The 19856-nt window shown below is 40.5% G+C and overlaps 1 protein-coding gene across 1 annotated transcript in view; it reads right to left on the bottom strand.

The window, feature by feature from the left end:
• col25a1 (collagen type XXV alpha 1 chain) overlaps nucleotides 1-19856 on the bottom strand; it is a 134810-nt gene that overhangs the window by 37374 nt on the left and 77580 nt on the right. The window contains exons 5-6 of the mRNA XM_030779491.1: nucleotides 7507-7533; nucleotides 5399-5425 (exon numbers count right to left, since the gene is read on the bottom strand). Coding sequence (XP_030635351.1) covers nucleotides 5399-5425; nucleotides 7507-7533 — 54 coding nt within the window. The remainder of the gene's footprint in view (nucleotides 1-5398; nucleotides 5426-7506; nucleotides 7534-19856) is intronic.

The following is a 19856-nucleotide window of genomic DNA, read 5'->3' as shown; positions in this document are numbered from 1 at the left end:
ACACTTTTCTCAAGTTCTTTCCACTCATGTTACACCAGTGGACATTAGCCAGACCAAGTCTTGGTTAGAAAATATAAACTCTGTTTCTAATTAATTACACATTAGAAAAAAAAGCTTTTCTGTTAAGACTGCTTTCCTGGATCCCTGTTAGTCTACAGTATATGGAGAGGAAACCCCTTTTCTTTACGAGGCGGCTTGTAGCTCAGGGCCACGATGGCGTCTGATTGGGTTTCATTAATTTGACGCAATAGCGTGTGGGCCAGCTCTGACATCAAATAGGCTCGGGGGGACAAAAAACGCTGTCAACTCAGTCTCTTTTCAGTGTGCTGTACCCATAAGGTCTGCCTTAGCAGCTAGGCAGTCACTCCAACAAACCTTCATGGTCAGGATCTGATTGCTGTGCAATGCAGCCAGGGTAGGAAGACCAGGAAGTCCCTAAGGACAAACAGCACAAAATGCACAACACAAACACTATCACACAACATCTTGAGTGTTAGCAACAGTAGCCGGAGATGAGCAAACTCTTTATCGCAGTTTTCATTGACAAAAATGCAAGGTTAAATAAAGGGTTTTTTGTTTTTCGTTTTTTTTTCCAGATGGAAGTCTGGGCGTGCTTCATGCCGCAATACCGACGACATTACATTTTACACCGAGACGGTAACTTTTCTCTCATCATCAAGTACGAAACACCTGCTAGGTCAATCAAAATCAAAATGGATTTTTCAAAGTAAATATTCCTTGATTTTAACGTTTTCCTTCAGTACTCCTCCATTTTATGTGGGATCATAATTTATTTATTCTATTGCCAATTCCCACTTGTTTTAAAACCTAACACTCAGAGCAACTGCGGACTGAGGAAAACAAACATGCAATAACACTCACGAGAACCATCTTTAGAATATCACATTCAGCCATGTTATGAGAAGCATTTTGAATTGCATGCCTCATTTATAGAACGGCAGCACTGAGAGCCTCACCAGCTTCCGTTTATATGCCCACAATACGAAGACACAGTTTATAAAGCAAATTTGAGATACTGACACTAACGGGACTTTTCAAGCTATCATTCTAGTGAGCATAATTTATGACCGGAAACATCTTCGAGATCGAAATGAGAGCGGACGCATAGAGATCACTTGAGAAACGTTATGCAAAATACCATGCCTAAACCTCTTGTAACATGTAGCTCTCATATAAAACTGAACGGTTCATTCCCTCGGTTTCGTCCTGTTTGTTTTACGATAGGTTTGATCGATTTGCTCGGAGACATTGAGACTTAGCACTGATTCCACCTCCTTTAACAAGATGCCTGTGGTTGATATAATTTTGCTGTATATACCAACAGCTTGGCCACAGTTTTGGCCACTGTCAGCTTCACTCTGGACTATTCATGTATTACAGTTTTGTCCTCTCACTGTGGAAAAAAAAAAAAAAACTTAACACAAGCCAGCCAGAGAAATGTTTCTTGCCTTCCCCTCGGGGCAAGGAAAAAGAAGCTTGCTGTACATGTGCTTTAAGCTCCATTCAGATGAGGTGTAGGGTTTGTGCTTTTCCCACACTGTAGATGTGTACATGGACAAGGGTGAGAATGGTAATACCAGTGGTTGACTGAGAATCTCAACCATTCGCAAATTGTTCTGTTTTGCCTCATTACATATCAGATGTCGTGCTTTGCCGTGGCCTTATGTTACCGAGCGTCTGCCTGAAGCGGGACAAATGCAACTGCACTGAGCTAACTGGCTATTGTGGCTGGAATTAAAACCAGCTACAGAACAAAACCAACGATTCCGCTCCAAGCTGCCATACTTCATACACCTCTTCCTTTTATATCACAGAATCGAAATAAATAGAGTGATCATTTTGCTCTAATTTACGCAGGCAAAGCAACGTGGGAGCCAGATTGAATTAATGAGTGGCTGGATCAGACGCCTTTAAGCACTGGGATCAGAGTGCTTTTAAAGGAGTGTGAATGGAAATTTGGTTTGATCTGCCCAGTACGGTCATTTGGGCTACATTTACCAGACGCTGCTTGAGTGACACAGTAATTTTGTTCTATTCTGTTTTTATTCGCTACCCTCCCTTATCAAATGACTAGCGTATATAATCCACATGAAACGCTCACTGCAATTTAACTGAATATTCCTGTGTCGGTACACATGGATTCAGTGATACATATTCATCGAAACCTCAAGATTTGGTAGCTGTCTCTTGGCTTATACCTCACACAACTCACAATGAATAATCGTTAATCAGTTCAGAGAGTTTCTTGGGCATTGCATGCAGAACGCGGTGTTCCTGAAGTTCTGATCTTGTAAAACAAACAAACAAATGAAAAAAACCCATAACTTAACACTTACAGCAAGATTGCACTCTGGATGGACCCCCAAATAATAAACACAACACTCTAATAAGAATGGTCTCACTTGATACAAATTAATCTTTGTATATGTAAATTAACAAATAAACAGCTTCAGGACATTAGTACTACATTGCAAATACACTGCACAAATTGCCACTGTACAGTTACAAATTGTGTCATAACCGCAATTTGTATAATGATATTGAGCACTGCAGCAAAAATGCAGACGATCGCCTTGAATTTGTGGAATTATGACATGTAGAAAAAAGACTGGGAAACGTTATTTTATCCCCAAATTGATAACATATCTTCTTTTGAGAGGCTTGAGTTGAGAAAGCTTAGTGCTCCTTCCATAACCGAAAATTGTCTTGAGTTGATTGAAATCCTAATGGACCAGGGGTTGAGGGAGACTGTGCTTACATAGCAAATACTCAGCCACATTTGTTTTTAAAAAACTGAATTTGAAAATGAACTGTTAGACATGTTGAATATAAAGAAGAACAAAAATTCCTGTCACTTTGCATGGACATCTACACGGGACATTTTTGATATTATTGGATCGCTCCTCAACCGCTGAATGGGATGATAAGTGACTGAGTTTTGATTTGACCATAATTTAAGGAGGTCAATTACAAAATTAATTTCAGTGATGACTAACAACTTCACATAGTTGTGAGAGGGGCCAAGAAGGCTCATTAGAGCTATTCCTACTGTAATTATGATGACTTAAAGACCAGTGGTCTACAGTTGTGTTTGTGTAACTAACATGAATAATCACATTTTCAACTTGTGACCTTAAGCTGTGGTAATTTTAATGTGTGTGTATGTGTGTGTGGGGGGCTGGAGCTTTTCTGTACGGGTAACTACTAGTGTAACTACACAATGTAACTACGTGTGTAACTATTTAATGTTCTGCCACAGTGAAATATCGCAGTGAACCTGTTGTATACCTTAGATCTCAGATAAACTGGATCTGAAGAAGAATTATACAAGATGTACCGTCCCCCTGTTGCTTTAAGGGTACGATCAATACATTTGACCACATTTTGTGATGTTTTGAAATTAAAGGATCAATTTTGTTTTGATAATACCTTTACTGCTAGAGCAGAAATGCATTTTGCTACCTTTTATTCTTTAGTATACGTTCTCTAATATGTTTTTATTGACTTTTGTATCTGCATGGTGAATTTATTTATTTATTTTTTTTGTCAATTGTTTTTATTGTCTATTTTCATTATTTCAGTCAACAGACATGGAAATTTCATAGTTTTACTTGTTAACTTCTGAAACTTTCTATCTCGGCCTAGACAGAATCTGCAGAGCATTTCACGGTTTTAGTGCTCTGTTTTCAGTCTGAACTTTATCAGCTTCATCAAATGTCAAGGATAAGTATCTTTTCTCCTGTTTTGGCATCACTCATTGAGTTAATCTTCGCCATTTTGCTCCAGTACATTTACTCACTAATTTAATGTGCAAAGTCAATATGTCATTTCTGAGGATAATTTGATTTAACCACAAGCTTCATCATCCTTTAGCGCTTCACTCACATGTGTTTTCTTATGGTGACTTATGACGTTATTACGTATGAAAGTTAATTAAACAAACAGTACCTGCTCATATGATAAGCCTGAAAGTACTGTTTATTTGTACAAAGATATACATAGGGCTAGACCAACCTGAGTTTATTCCTTACCCCTGCTTAGGTCCCCCAAGCACAAATTAAGTTCTTTCATGGTGGATGATGCTATTTCCCTGGTCAACATGGTCAAATCATCGACTGATCCCTGGTATTCCAAATGGACTAAAGAACCGCATCTACACTTAATCCTCCTCCCCAAGAATTTTAACGGTGTGTGTGAAGCCGCTCTCTGGTTTGTCTGAGAAAATAAAAGTTAAACTTATCTTATTGGGTCGCTAACGGCTGACACCAGTAGCAGTACATATAGAGACCTTCAACCACACTGCTAGCTAACTTTTGTAGAAGTTTTTTCTGGAGTTAATGATGAGTTGCTGATAAAGCCTGGAGACTTGAATGAGGGCGAAAAAGGACTGAGCAGCCAGGAGAGGGGAAAAAAGCTTCTGGGGCTGAGATCACAAATCTAATTTACCGGTGGAAGGCTGATGGACTGTCGAAATGATACAGAGCAAATCGCCGCAAATTGGAGCGCAGCGCGGGCCTGTGCCGGGGGAGACTGCAAGAGCGTCACTTGGAAACAGGCGACAGCGTCACATGCGATTACGGCGGTTGTCGTTTGGGGCCACAACGTTAGCGACCTTAATGTTCTGTCGTTGTTTATTAACCTCATCATACTCCCGGGGCCTCAGGAAAAAACAATTAAAAGCACTTTGAGGCACTGTAACCTCCTCGGAGTCTGTCCAAAACTACGACGGATATAGAAAAAAATGCTGCAGCTGAGAGAGTGAGTCACATGAAAGAGCGAGCACTTAATGCAATAAACTTTAACCTAACAGACTTGGTAGGTTGTGGAGTTTGGTCCAACTTATGAGTGATGACTTCAAATGAAACTGCGTGCAGCGAGATATTGGAATGAGATAAGAGAACGATTGATTTCATAAAAGCAGCAAAGCATGCCCTTTATTACCATCTTTTTCAGAAGTGTGAATTTATCAAGATGTCAGCAAACTGCGCTGGAAATAATTGCTGCTCTCAGTTCGGAACACTCACTTGTCATTAATAGTTGGATCTCCATTTTGGTGGGAAAGCCCAAAACTATATCAAATTGCAACAAGACCAATTACATTCATTTCTGTTTCATGATACAAGCCTGTGCGAGGAACTGGAGCAGTCAAAGGGCCCTAAACTCACTTAATGACTTTTTCAGGTGTTTACAGTAAAGCCCTCCCCGTTTCTCTTACACTCACTGTATTGGGGTGTTATGCTTGGCAAGGCAATGTGAGCACTGTCCACAGAATCCAATGCATCTCAAACATTTAGCCCGCAATTTCAGCTGGGAGACATAACACAAAATCACATTCATCAACACATCGGGAAAGAACATGCTAGAGTAGACCACATACCCTCGGGCCCTGGTCGCCTTGATCCCCCTAAAGAACAGAGAAAAAGCGTTTCATTTTGGATTTCTGGTATCTTTCTCGCTCCTTCTCTCCCAGACAAACACACACACACACAGACACACAATAACATGCACACACACACGCACACCACACCACACACACATAGAGGGAAACAGAGAGAAGAGAGATGAGTAATATCAAGGCATAATTCAAAACACACTGATGAGGAGACATAATACCCACAGCCTCAAGAATTCATTGTGGTTGAGAATAGAATCACTTATGATAACACAGGCCGATCTGTGTTGGACTGGGGCTGAGATCGAGCAGCAGAGAGTATGCACAGTTGTGAGCGTGTGTGTGTGTGTGTGTGTGTGTGTGTGTGTGTGTGTGTGTGTACAGAGAGTGTGTTGTCTATAATGACAGAGGAGGTAGATATCTCCACTAAGTATTATATGTTGCTTTGGTTGATTATGTATCTATGGAAACATAACGTCCTGTTACTTTCTCTAAGCATATCAGTGTCTGTCAGTAAATGTGTGACTTAGCAGTGGTGTGATTTTAACACAAATTCAGGTTTTGGGTTTGTAGATTTCTGTTTAGTACATTTCTGTTTCTGTTCAGTCAGTACATAGCATAGCTAACTAACACTAACACACTCAATCAGTCTAGATTTTTATTATTTTATTATTCCACGTTTTCATTTGTTCAGTTGAATCACATACTATCTAAGTAATGTGCATAAGTGGTCTGAACACAGCAAATGAACAAAGTCTTTAATTTGGGTACACAGATTAGGTTTTTTTGTTTAATATTTTGAGACTATGAGGGGATTTCAGTGGAATGCATTGTTTGGGCAGGAGTTACACATATCTCCAGAGTAACTCTATAAGTGCAGTGCTTCGCTTGATCACCCCTTTAAGACGTTCGCCGATCTCCCCTCAGAGAATGGTGGGGTTCACTGCTGGTAGACTGGCTTGTCTTCAGAGAACAGTATTCGTTCCACTCAAGAAGTTTTGTGGTAAAAGTTATAACAAACACTAAATGGCAGCGACTGGGGTGAGATGAGTTCCGAAACCCTACGCAAGTGTATCCAATTTAACAACTGTCAGTTATCCAGCTCTGTGGACAATAACTTTAACCTCAATTTCTGAGGGAGTCTCTCTCTCTCTCTCTCTCTCTCTCTCATCCAAGTACGGGGGAGACTCTCTTGGTGAATTTCTCGTGTTTATGTTCTGCCTGATGAGGGTCATGAAGGGAAAGAGGGGTAATTAACTACAGAGATCTGAAGTAAGGTAGGCTTGAATGATGAACCGAAGGAAATGGAAACACAGCTAAATATTCTGACTTTGAAGGTGGTCTGCGTAATCACAGAAAACATGTTTCCTTTGATCTTTGCTGCTGGGCAGTCATCCTTTTTCTTTATCTAATGATTTGCAAAACTGTCACCCTCAGGCCTTTCATTTTTTAGCCTTTGTAAGTCTTTGACAAAGACTGGGCTTGAAACGAAAGGTTCATGGCTGGTTTTGCCACGCTTTGAGATATGAGCAAGATGTTGTTTTTCCATTGTGTGTGAGTGAAGGAACTTTAGATATTTGCAATGGTTTCAATCTCTTTGCATGGATCATATTGGTTTGGATTGGTCATTGGTCCTACAGACTAGTAAGGAGACAGTGTGGCTGTTTTTCATGCTTGGCACCCAAGTTATGGAGGACGGATACTCAGTGAAGCGTTAAAGCCCTTCAGTCTGGGGTCTCATGTAAAGACATTAATGTTGTATGCTTCGGATATGGGCACAACGTCGGGATTTTGATATTCCAAAATGAGACTTGAGGTTGGAGGGGCCATGCATTTCTATGCGGCCAGCAGAATACCGAGCAAAATCTAATTAGGAACAAAGCTAAAACATTAACCAATGTTTGACCAAGACTGCATGCAGCTGGAAAGTCTAGCTGAAATCTAGATGTGGTATTTAATCATGTTCCTCAACGTCCATTCAAAAGTTGCATAATCTGCAATGCTCTCAGACATATAACACAGTAAGTTCTGTTTGCTTAATTAGTGATTCATACTTGAAACCATATTCCGGGGTATTACTGTTAAGTACTTACCTTGTCACCTTTCGGACCCGGTGGACCCTGTGGAGATTTAGGAAAAGAGGACAAAAGGAGCAAAAATCAAGCACTTATTAATTATTGGATAACTGTAATTCACCCCCCCCCCTCAACAGCCACAACAACAACAACATCAACAACAACAAAAACCCCACATAGGTCTACCTCTGAAACGACAGTCTGTGTTTTTCTTTTTCTTGCATCTCAACACAGTTTCTTTTCTTCCTTACATTCAGACTTACTGAAGTTAAAAGGATGACCACTCTCAACCCTTATTCGATGAAAGTATGTAATGGCTGTGATCACTCTAAAGAGATTTCTTTCCTTAAAGCACACAGATAGATAATAAAATCTCCTCTTGGTATCCTGATCACATGGCTAACTTTTTTTTTTTTTTACTCAAGACTCATGATGAAAATGTGATTAGTCAGAACGTCAGATGGGAGTAAGGTCTTGAGTGCAAACGGCATATCTGTAGATTGACATGATAAGACTACTGAGGGCCGCATTGATGCTTGGCCTCTTGGCCAATTGCCTCTGTGTCTCCAGCAGAGGCTGCTGACCCAGAAAAACTCTGCTCACAGCCATACAGTCAACCTATTGGCACAGCATCCAACATTCAAGGGTGGAAGTTTTCCAAGGGTATTTAGAGCACTCTCTCCCTATGCCAACTTTCACAACACTGTTCTAAGAGCATGTAGTCGAGAAAGGACGGGGCATTTTATGAAGCACTAGTCAATGGAAATTAGAATGGTACTGAATCAGTTTCTGAATTCACCATGTTATGTTTTGGTAACAATAGTACTGAAACAGTTTCTGAACTCACCATGTTGTGCTTTGGTAACAACAGTACTGAAACAGTTTCTGAACTCACCATGTTGTGCTTTGGTAACAACAGTACTGAAACAGTTTCTGAACTCACCATGTTGTGCTTTGGTAACAACAGTGCTGAAAGAGTTTCTGAATTCACCATGTTGCGCTTTCGTAACAGTAGTACTGAAAGAGTTTCTGAATTCACCATGTTGTTTTTTGGCAACATGGTTTTTTTCCCCCTGGTTTTACAAAGATCTCAGCGCTGACAGAAGCTACTTATCACAGCTTCGCTACAGCTGGTGCATTTGTCTCAGCTGGGACATAAAATGTCTTGTGCTCATTTCTGCTCAAAGAGAAGTGCGTTCACAAGTTAATTAACAGCGTTGCGCTTCCAACAGAAATTTCCAGTGAGCCGCACTACTGGTGTTGCATTTTGTTTTTGAGGTGAGAGTGATGTATCCTTTTCTTCACTTCGCTGTTGGAAAGACACAAAGGAGGGTGCCTCTTAAACACAACCATATGCGCCTGTGTATTGTTGCGGTTTGAATGAAAGCTTGATGCAATAGACATTGAGGCGAAGCCAAACACCTGCTTGCCTTTGCTCCAGCTTTGCAGAGGTCATCAAAGCTCATATGCTTGCAACGTACATCCCTATTCTAAGGCAGTTTTCATAGACCAATCCACTGCTGTAACTAAATATCATGTAATAATCCTTATAAAATTTGAGCTCCATTTGTAGAGGCTGAATTCTGGATTTATTTATTGATATACTGAAGATTCCTTTCACGAAACTTTACAGGAGTACACATTTAACCCCCTTTTTCTTGATCTCTGTTAGTTTAACGTCGTCAGCAATATGTGTGATATAGCAACATTAGAAAATATGACTTTCCTCTGCTTGAAATTCATGGATATTTAGACATTTAAACTTATAACTAGTTCTTTTCTTCTCAGTGTCTCAGTGGCAAATTCCTTATGCATGAATATCTTGGTGGTACTTTTGTGCTAATCTTCATTTATCCCCTTTGCTTCCCAGAAAGTAAATAAAGAAATAAATACATACATAAATAAAACTTCTTGTCTTCTCATTAGACTCCTGTCTAAGTCTGGCCTCCGTGGAACAGACCCGAGAAAGTCTGTGAATACACGAGGTGTCTTTTGCAGATGCACAATAGACAGTCCTTGACTGTTGAGTGTCATTGAGAAAGGTAGCACGGATATACACACTCTCTGCCCTCTTGGACATTCAGCTTACATAGCAACCATTCCAACCAATAAATTCTCTGCTGTGCAAAGATAGCCACTTAATTGGTTGAACATGATCTTCCTCCACAATCTGTTATTGACTTTCTCTGGTCATGAACTTGACAGTCATGCTCATGTCAACCTTGGTGAGAAGCAAATTGCTGATGTATATGTGAAGTCACTGCAAATAACCGAATGTGAGATAAAACATGGAATGACGTACAGCCGAGGAAGGATGCAGTAGTATGCAGGAGTGATGTTAAAGATGCTTAAAACTTTGAGCGTCATAAAATTCTGACACTCAACGCTGAGTGGCAAAAATATATTAAAAACCATGGAGAAAAATGTGCTGTGCTGTAACTTGTGTCATTAGATCTGGGCTTGGCTTGCTGCCGTTACTTGTGGCCACCAGAAGGTGGTGCTATCGAGGGTGAAACGTTTATTTATTTATTTATTTATTCATTTATCTTGAGTCAGTCAAAGGTTGATTTAAAACAAAATTTTGTTCAAAGGAAAGATAGATTTCTTTTTATGTCAGCCAAAAACGGAGCGATAGAAGAGCATTTGGAGGAAAAGGGTTCCTTTGTAAATGTTTGCTGAAATAATAATTATTTATGTCTCATAATTAGGACTACACTACATCACCTTGACTTGGCGTCCTAGCAGTAAACGGTGGCTCCACAACACTAATTTGTTTGGATGAATGGCTGACTTTTGCTGACTGCAGTCTGGTTTAGTTCATGACGACAGCTCCATTTATTCTCGTACATAACTCGAACCATTTTGTGACTTATAAATTCATCCTGTGAAAACATCTTTTACTCACTTGATTGAAAGAAATAAACAGAGAGGTTTTTTGACACTGTGGCTAAGGAGGTGTGATCTCCAGTTAAAAGGAGCCCTCAGTGGCTTACCAACAGGTTGGGAGGCCGTAGCTTTGAAGCTGCATTGTGCCTTCCTCACTGGCCTGAGGCCCCTGGCACTGTGTAAATGGGAAACCACTGCTACATGGAGAAAATGGGGAGGGATGGGTGAGTCGTGAAAAAAAAAGAGAAAAACAAAACATGAAAGGTCTGTAAAAGCAAGGCCAAAGCCACAGAGAACTGGGAAACACTCAGTGTACTCGGTGCACAAATCTGATAAAGTGGGTACACTTAATAAAAACAGGATAAAATACAAAAATTTCTCTTTTACGGTCTTGGGGTTGAATCTTGCCAATCCCCCGTGGAACTAAATATGGTGTGCAGTATTATCAAAACTTTATTATGTCTGAGTAAGTTTGGTTTGGCCCAGATATACTTTCAGACAGACTATGAACTGAGAAAAGCATCAAATCAACCATATTTGCCTCTCCGGGGGTACCAATCTGGCTATGACTAAAAAAGAATAATTCCCATTGGGAATGGTTTCTGGCGAACTCCGGGAAAAAAAAAGAAAAAAAAGGTCTCGGTTATTATCCTCTGTCCATCCAAAATATCCTCTTCCTCGACAACCAGAGGCATAAAAAAATGCTCTCATTATTCAGTAAAGGAATAAAAGTAATTCTCTGTAACTTTGACAGGAGCTGTCCTGCTTTCCTGGGTCTGACACATCATCACAAATGTTATACCTGACATTACTATGCGCTTCAAGGGTGGGTGACACTAACGTGAGAAAACCATGGTTGGACTGGTATCTTCATCATATTGGAAATAGGATTTCTCAGCCATATGTGTGAGGTCCTTCAAGGTTAAAAACATATTAAAGTAAATCCATGTCTCACTCTCCTTTTTCACCTCTAATTAACATAGGACATGACAGCGTGTGTTGGTAGCCTGTGTCTGGCTCACTTCAACTTCTTTAGCAGCTTTTGACGCGAGCGCGACTGCTCTGGCAGCCCTGGTGAGATGTTGTACACTGGTTATGGTTCTTGCATACAAAACAACCCAATTAAGCGTTGTGTAGCAGAAACATAATACCAAACAAGGACGTGAGCCTATATCCCTGCTTTGTTACGTTTTTCCCTCCACGTCTGAGAGAGGCATTTTTGACTTACCCTTGGGCTATCTTTAGGAGTACTGCAACCCAGACACCAAATAGCCTTTTGTGTCTATTGTATCCATACTGAAAAAAAAGGAAAGAAAAAGAAAAAAAGAAAAGAAAAGAAAAGAAAAGCCACCTTGGTAGCCCACAAACAGCCATTGTTGACCATGTGGAATCAATATTTTGTTTTCTTGGAACACTGGCTTTCTACAACTTTTACAGCTTTTACAGTGATGTTTGTACCTCTCTGCAATTTAAACAACTTTGTTTAGTACAAGGATGCAGACTCCTCAAAGAAGGAGTGAGAGAGCAATAGCAATACATGTCGCTCATGACGCTCAGGTAAGGCAGGTCAAATGCTTCAAGTTAAATAAAGTAAGAAAATGGTGTTACACAATACCACAAAGTCTACTGACGTTTACCTATACTTGAAATCTAATATTACCTTAATCTTACTTTAGTTTCTAAAGTTACCACAACTTCTCTGTTTGCTTTTGCTTGGAGCTGCACATAGAGATTCCAATACAGTTCTATTGTCTGGTTGCACATTAGTTGCATAATCAAGCACATGAAAATAATAAATACTAGGAGACTGAAATGAATATAATGGATCAAAGAATTAGATGCTCAACTAACTGTGGTTGTTCTCTGGACCTCAAGGAAGAAACACAATTGGTTTAAATGTGGCACAAGGTCTGAATTTGACCATCCAAGTCTCCTTACCCACAATCCACTATGCACAATAATTTCTGTTTCTATAAATTTGCATCACGTTGCTGTTTGTGTCATATTCTTTCACTCAATCAGTAAATCAACTAAACAATCAACCAATGAGATGGCCAATCAATCAATGCAAACATAGTAGAACAGAAATCTTTCCTGTGGCTGCAGTTTTCTTCCCTGACTACAGGGGGCTCATACTCAAGGTGCCACCCACCACATCTTACACACAGAGTGCTGTCATTTTCATCATGGTTCTTAGGTACGCAATTCTCTAAAGGTAAGCTTTAAAGATTTAAAGATTTAAAGTAATGAGCATAAAATACATTTTAAAGACAGAATGTTACAAATGAAGTTTTATAGACACAGTTATGTCAAGTAAATAATGAGAGCGCAACTACATCGTTAGCCGACTCCGCAGTGGTGATTAACCATCTCGGCAGCAGCCAAGTAGTCACAAATGTGATTGTACACAGTCGATAAAAATGTCACCCAAATTGCTGGAACACTCTTATTTTTTTATAAGCCAAGCACCAGTACAGGAGGTATAGGAAGCTATCGTTATTGAGTGTCTTATGTTCATTCCTCATGTGAGTGTAAGGCCGCCCATTGAACCATTTCCAGCATTTTTATGAAGTCTGGCACACTGACAGGGAACGATTCAAAATATCCTTTCATCAATTTTGTGGTCCACCCCTCAACACCTCTAAATGTTAAACTTACCCTTCTACTCATACGTTATCACACTTTGGGCCGTTATTACATTTTGGGCTTCAACACCAAACTGAAAATGTATCAATCTGCCCAAAATGTAAAGAGTTTTTTCACCAGGCCCAAAATGTAATAACCTGCTCATAATGTGATAAATGTTTACATTCTGTGCATTATTACATTTTGACAGAGAGAGGCATATTGTGTATGCTCTGCCTTTAGTTAGCTGACCCTCATAGGCCAGACATCTGTGTAAAATAGGAGGTCACCCCCCCCCCCCCCCCCCCCCCCCCCCCCCCACACACACACCTTCTATCCAGTGCACCGCATATACTCTAAGCAACGTGCCTGGCACGCTTCACTGACAAAGGCTACCTGCTTTTATATGTAACCTCAGAGTACAGAGCACTTGCTGCGCCGGTGGCAAGCCCCCATCTTTTCAAGCAGAATGTGCACGGTGTCGATGGCAGATCATAACTTACGGACCACTAATAAAACCCTGGTGGCAATTGCTGTAAAACATGGTCATAAAAAAAAAAGAGAGTAATTTAGACCAGCCTCCGCCCTCTGAAGAGATGTCGGTTGGACGGTTGGGCCGGTTTGATGTAAAGCGGGTGAAGGTGGCTACGGCGCTTTTTCAAAAGCAAGCCAAGTTGCACTCATCCATGTACAGATTGTGAGTTTTATTGTAATTAGAGTCACTCGAGCTGTTGAATACTATGCGGTGTGACTTATGGTTTCCACTCAAGGAGAACAGGGGCGTTTCCCACTGGAGAAGTTAAGCCTTGCTTGAGCCCTCTGACATTGTGTAGTGAGCATGCGTACTGTGCCGGCTGTTAACTGGCTCAGTGGCGTTTTCATGCTCGCCGCGTAACTATGATTGCATGAAGTCCCCGTTCTTCTTTGAGGATATCTAAGGAGCTTTTGCTTGTAAGAAACCAATCACCAGTTCACTAGCCTTATTTGGAGGCACAGATAAACAAACATATCATGTCAGTTCTGAAAGTAATTGGTTGCAGCAGTTGTAGTTCTTTGTTCAGACAGTTCCTAAGCAGACTTAAGAGGGGGAACATTCATGAGTAAGTCCACCAGCTGGATTCCAAAAACACACTCGCAAGACCCAAACCTGATATCGAAAAGAGAGAGAAAAATGGAATGCCAGCATCATGCCAGTTTGTTAATTCTGCATGAGAAGCCTCAATTATATTAGTGGGGGGCCCCTGGGGAACATTCTAGGGTGGGAAACTAATCGGGGACAGAGATGCACGTAATCAAGACAGAATGGGCAGGAACAGATGACCACAAGTGGATGGTGCTCATCAGATGAATCCCATCACTGAGGTTAGGCAGGGATAGGAAAACCACAGTGGAAAGCTGACTTGGGAATGGCATCTGGTTCCCATATTCACAGTGTATCACAATTAGTCCGGCATAAAACGGCTTTAATGTCGACTGCGTGCGTCAGTGAGAAGAAAAAGTAACGTTCTTGGTAGAGCGGTGTCATAAAGAAAGACCTTGGGGGCTCCGCGTGTCGCTGGAGAGTATAATTAGCAGAGTCACCTTGCAGTGAGGACCGCACAAGCTAATGAAGCTGGCCTGAGGTGGCCACTCTTATACGGGCACGGTCACTAACAAGGACAACAAGACTCAGCACGCCACGCCGCGCTCGCTTAAACTGCACCGTGCGCCCGTCTGGGCCACCTAGTGACTCCCTGTTCCTTTTTTATGCGCACACAAAATTCTGAACATGAGAGAGCATTAACGCCGCAATAGATTTCGAATTACAGAGCAAATCCCGGCTCGGGCTTAAATCTTATTCCGTCAGCAGCTCGGACGTTCACGTGTAGCTGCAACTTTAAATCAAAAGAAACAGAGGTACCCAGGAGGTGATAGAATAGATCAGATACGGATGTCCCACACCCGAACTCCGTTAGACGGCGTGGTGAGGAGCACTTTGAGCAGTAGTGAAACACTCTGCGTGTGTGACCATGTCCTAACCGCCATTGGAGGGAATCCTGTTAGTGCAAGAAGGGGATGTCCCTCTCCCCGTACTTCATTTCCATCAGTGTAGTGGTGGTGGAAGAATCAGCAAAGGAGAATCCACAGTCAAAACAGTTCAGACAGAGAGGACTGTTTGGTAAATCTTTAAAAGAGGTACAAAAGGCCAACGAATGTTTTTTTTTTTTTTCTCTTTCAAAAATGCATCCTGTTGTGAGCTCCAACAGAGGCTGGTGAACATATTTACTCTCTGTGAGACTAAAGACAGCAGAATAAATTATGATTCGCAGAGTACCTGTTATTAAGTCGATGCCATGTTGAGAGGATTAAGAGTTAGTCGACCGTAAAAAAAAAAAAAAGCCCTCCCTTCTTTTAGTTAACGGTATTTTTCAAAAGACCCCATCCCCTTTCTTTTTTTTATCTTTTTATTCACTTCCCCATTTCACACGAACAGGAGCCATAGAAATGGTCACATGTTCAGTTAAATTATTTACAACCATAAACAGTGTGGACACATGTAAAATGGTTTAGAAACAATGTTGGTTTTTCTGAGTCGAACTGTAAATTCCCAAGTGTACCGGGAAAGGAGCGCCGTCATATTCCTTGGACTATAAAAGTAGTTATCACAAAGCGCAGCAGTTTCAGGTTGAAAGCTGTCTTTAAATTTTTCATGTTTTTGTGAATGCAAATGAAACTTTGTCTCTGAGACTTTGCAAGCTGGATCAAAATACATTAAAACCATCTGTCTTCAGAATACCTAGTGGTTACTGGTACGCTCTTTCACTCAAGGATATGAGATTCGTTAGGAAAGTTCTAGATGTTCTCTCTATGGCTCCTTCCACACCCCAGTATAACTGCATTAGAAACACTTTAATTAGCATCCTCTTGCATAATTTAGTCAATTGAACTTGGGCACTGTTTCTGTCATTGCTATTTGAGAATCTGCAGGGATACGTGGAGGATGACAGTTGAAACACAGGTAAAGATCTGGGCAGGTCATATGGAGGGGAAAATCTGGATGCCTTAGTGAGGTGTAGGTGTCTTTGCCTCCAAACAAATAGGCATTAAAGCTCTGCCTTGGACTTTGACTGGCAGCCGTGAGGTTGAGGTAGAGTTCAAAAAGTTGCTACTGTCAAACGCTGCCGTGTTTGACTTATCCTTCTTTTTTGTTCCGGCATGTTCTCTTGCCTCTTGTCAGAACTGTGATGACAGGAATAATGACAGCACCTGCTCTCCTAGATCTAAAACTGCAAAATCCCACTTCAGTCATTCCAGGGTCACATCTTGTCTAGCCAGAGGAACTCAGACAATGAACTAACTACGTACACAACTCAAACTCAGAAAAGTCCCTCAACAAAGCTGCAAGATTCTAAATTCTCCAATTTCTATATACACATACAATACGTGTACACTATAATCACTCATAAATGCACTGGAACTGAACAAAACAAATGGCCATTCACTACTAATAAAAAGTTTCATTTTGTGACTACTCATTAATGACCAGTGCATTCTAATCATATAGTGAACTGATCTTAGAATTGTGACACAGTTTTTTGGATGAGAGTGATCTTTATCTCACGAACAGAGTGGCATCTAACTTTTAAACCGATCGCTTTGCATTTGTAGGTGTTCTTCCGCAAATCGCTTCGAGCTCTAACACATTTGTTTTTGGAGTCTGTTTGTAAACATACTATTTACTTTTGCTTTTAACATCTGAGGCTAATTAGACGCCTGAGCCCGTGTATGCTGTTATCAGCGGCTGTAAAAACCTGTGCACCGGCTTATTTGCACAGAAACACCAGTGGCTAAGGGGCACAACACGGGAAAGCGCCACCATCGTAAAGCACGGTTCTTGGCGCTGTCTTTGTTGCCTGTCGTCTCCCTGTTTCGGGGATGTCCTTGTAAAGCTGTCAATCAAAACACAACACCCTTTAGGATCTTGTGTGTCTCATTTTTTACAGAAACTTCCCAAGGACATACTCTACTGAAAGAGAGTAACAAAGATTTTTCTTTTCTTGTCATATGCACAATGTCAGTATCATTTCTTTGCAATGCCCCCAACACCACTTTGTCATTCAAAAGAGAAAAAGTAATAAATATTCAGAGTACAAAGGCTTGAAGGTCCAATGAATTCTGGGCCGTTCTGCTTTTAATATCTTGACCTGTTTAAATATATGAAACGGTTATGAATTTAGCTGGGAGAGCTAAAGCCTATTTGAAGAGCCTGTTGACAAGTCAGAAATGTGCTATAATTTCACTTTTTATTCAGAATTGTATGAATATTCTAGCAAGTTCCACGCTCTCCAAAAGCCAAGAGTACTGTCATGCAACTGGCCTCTATGGGATGATTTCATGTCTTATTGATGAGTGAGATTTAATGGGATGGGAGGCAAAAATTCTGCTTTTCACTCCTATATTTTCACATGCAAGGCTTTGTTTAGAGTGTGTACCCAAAACCAGACTTCAAAAACCCAAAAACTATTCCGACTGCATGGCCACTGTGACCATCTTAATGAGTTATTTAACACAGTCACTAATCCTCTAAACCAGTGGAATACACCTTCAGGCTAGATGGCACTGGCTCTTAATGCATTTTAGCTTTGGAAGTTGGTACTGTCCCAGTTAAGGCTGTATGCTGGTGCCGTAAGTGAACCACACTATGTGAGTTCCAGCTTTGCAAAAATAAAGTACCTTAAAACTTTTATTTCATCTCATCTCTCTCTCTCTCTCTCTCTCACTCTCTCTCTGTCTTCTCTCTCTCTTACAACCACAGTTCATGCTCACTAACGTACAAACTTCCTGTCATTCCCAAATTGCTTGTTGACTTTCAGTGTGTCATTTTTGCAATGCTAATAAGCCAAAGGTTTGACTGTGCGGTGAAGCTCCTTTGAGCAAGGTGGAGCTGATCAAAGTCCAGCTGTTGGATGTTTTATTAACAGGTGCACTGCATTATTCATGAGCGCGAGTGCCGCCTACTGGATGTCACCAGGCGTGCCTCTAATCCCGGCGTGCTACCTGCATAATTTATCGGCTGCAACACTACATTTACTCCAACGGTCACGTAAAAAAATAAATAAATAAACACAAGAAAAAAAAATTGTGTATTCTCCTCTAAATGTGTCCTCTGATAAAAGCATTTCAACCCAGTTGTACAGTCAAAGTTATTTAAACACCACAGTAAGTATGGTGCAGAGGACACTTGATAGAAACTTGATTTAAACTACAAATCTGCATATGCCTTTAGCATGTCATTGTATTCTTCGGAGAGACGCACATAATAAGCCAATGAGTTGTGGCTTATTGTTTGGTGTGATGAATGTTGAATGAGTGTTGAACGGGATGTGGTCTGGGGATGACACGCATTTAGACAAACATTTATGCATCGCTAAATACTACACTGCACTTTTACCGCACAAGCCATGGCAGGTGTTGTTCCAATTACTGCCGCAATATGACAGGAGAGACGACACATTAGATATGAAAGACAGCAGATGTGGGAGACGGAGAGGGAGAGTGTGTGCTGTGAAGCGCTGTGCATTCAGTAGATCAAAAAACAAACAAACAAACAAACAAACAAATAGAAATGCAATGAAACCCAAACCTAAAATATATATATATATATATATATATATATATATATATATATATATATATATATAGAGAGAGAGAGAGAGAGAGAGAGAGAGAGAGAGAGAGAGAGAGAGAGAGAGAGAGAGAAAGAGAGACATTACCTATCTAATGCCACTGTTGCAGCACGTTTTAGGAAGTGTTACCAGCTGAATAATGCATTTGGATGTCTGCAGTGACCTGGGAAGGTTATTTGAGCATTTTTGGGTTTGGGATCATTTTAAAGCATTACAGCCCCTCTCAATCACAAGGGAGAAAGATTTAAACGATTCTTAACAAGCATAATAGCTTAAAGTAGTTCTTACTTCTCTCGAAACTGAATCGCCATCAATAGCAGCGCCAGAGCTAATCTTTTGATTTCTGATTTTTTTTTTTTTTTAATCTTTTGAATTTAATACTAATCATGATCTGATTTTCATTTCTACATTTCTTCATTTCTAAACTCTGAAATGTCACTGGGCATTTTACTCTCAAGAAGCAGGTTTTGTTTGATTTTTGAGATGAATTTACTGCCATTTAAAATAAAAAAAAAAAAAAAAAAAAAAAATCAACTTCCTCAGAGCTGACTGCTTTTCCAATCTATCTTACAGCTGTTAAGAAGTTGGGAAAACTGTCATTGTCTGCATTCCTCAATAATAGGCCATCATTACTTTAATGACAAGCTCTGCAAAAGACAATATGTAATAGAGAAACAAAAATAGAGACTTTCACAAAGACTGACTTTTCCATTTGACTCCCTGGCAGAGTGGTGGTATTTTCATATGAACCGTGACTGGACAAAACCCACTGAGAAACCACATGCCCTGAGCCGCTCAGCGATGTGCACTGATAAAAGTCTGCCACATATTATTATAATAAGTCAGAGGACCAATTTTGGGTAAAATGAAAGAAACAAATTACTCTCTTTTCAGTTTGTGGATTGTACAAGGGACTATTCTCTCTGCATTTTTCTCGGGACGGGCAGAATGAGAAACACAACGATTAAACCACTTCATTGCTGCCCCCCTCCCTTGAACGCCCCCCCCCCCCCCAACCCTCTTCTTATAAAACTGACTGAATGAATCAGGGTAAAGTCAGTCTTAGGTCTCTCTAATGTTTTTGGACATGATGCATAACACAGAAGACTGATCGTGTCCACATATCCACAAGTACTGTATGCTAAACTGCAAGCCCAGATGTTCCTTTCAAGCATTTATAAAATTGACATT

This window comes from Chanos chanos, chromosome 7 (assembly GCF_902362185.1).
Source record: "Chanos chanos chromosome 7, fChaCha1.1, whole genome shotgun sequence".
NCBI lineage: Eukaryota > Metazoa > Chordata > Actinopteri > Gonorynchiformes > Chanidae > Chanos > Chanos chanos.
The sequence above is the reverse complement of the archived record's forward strand: the minus strand, read 5'-3'. Positions and strand labels throughout refer to the sequence as shown.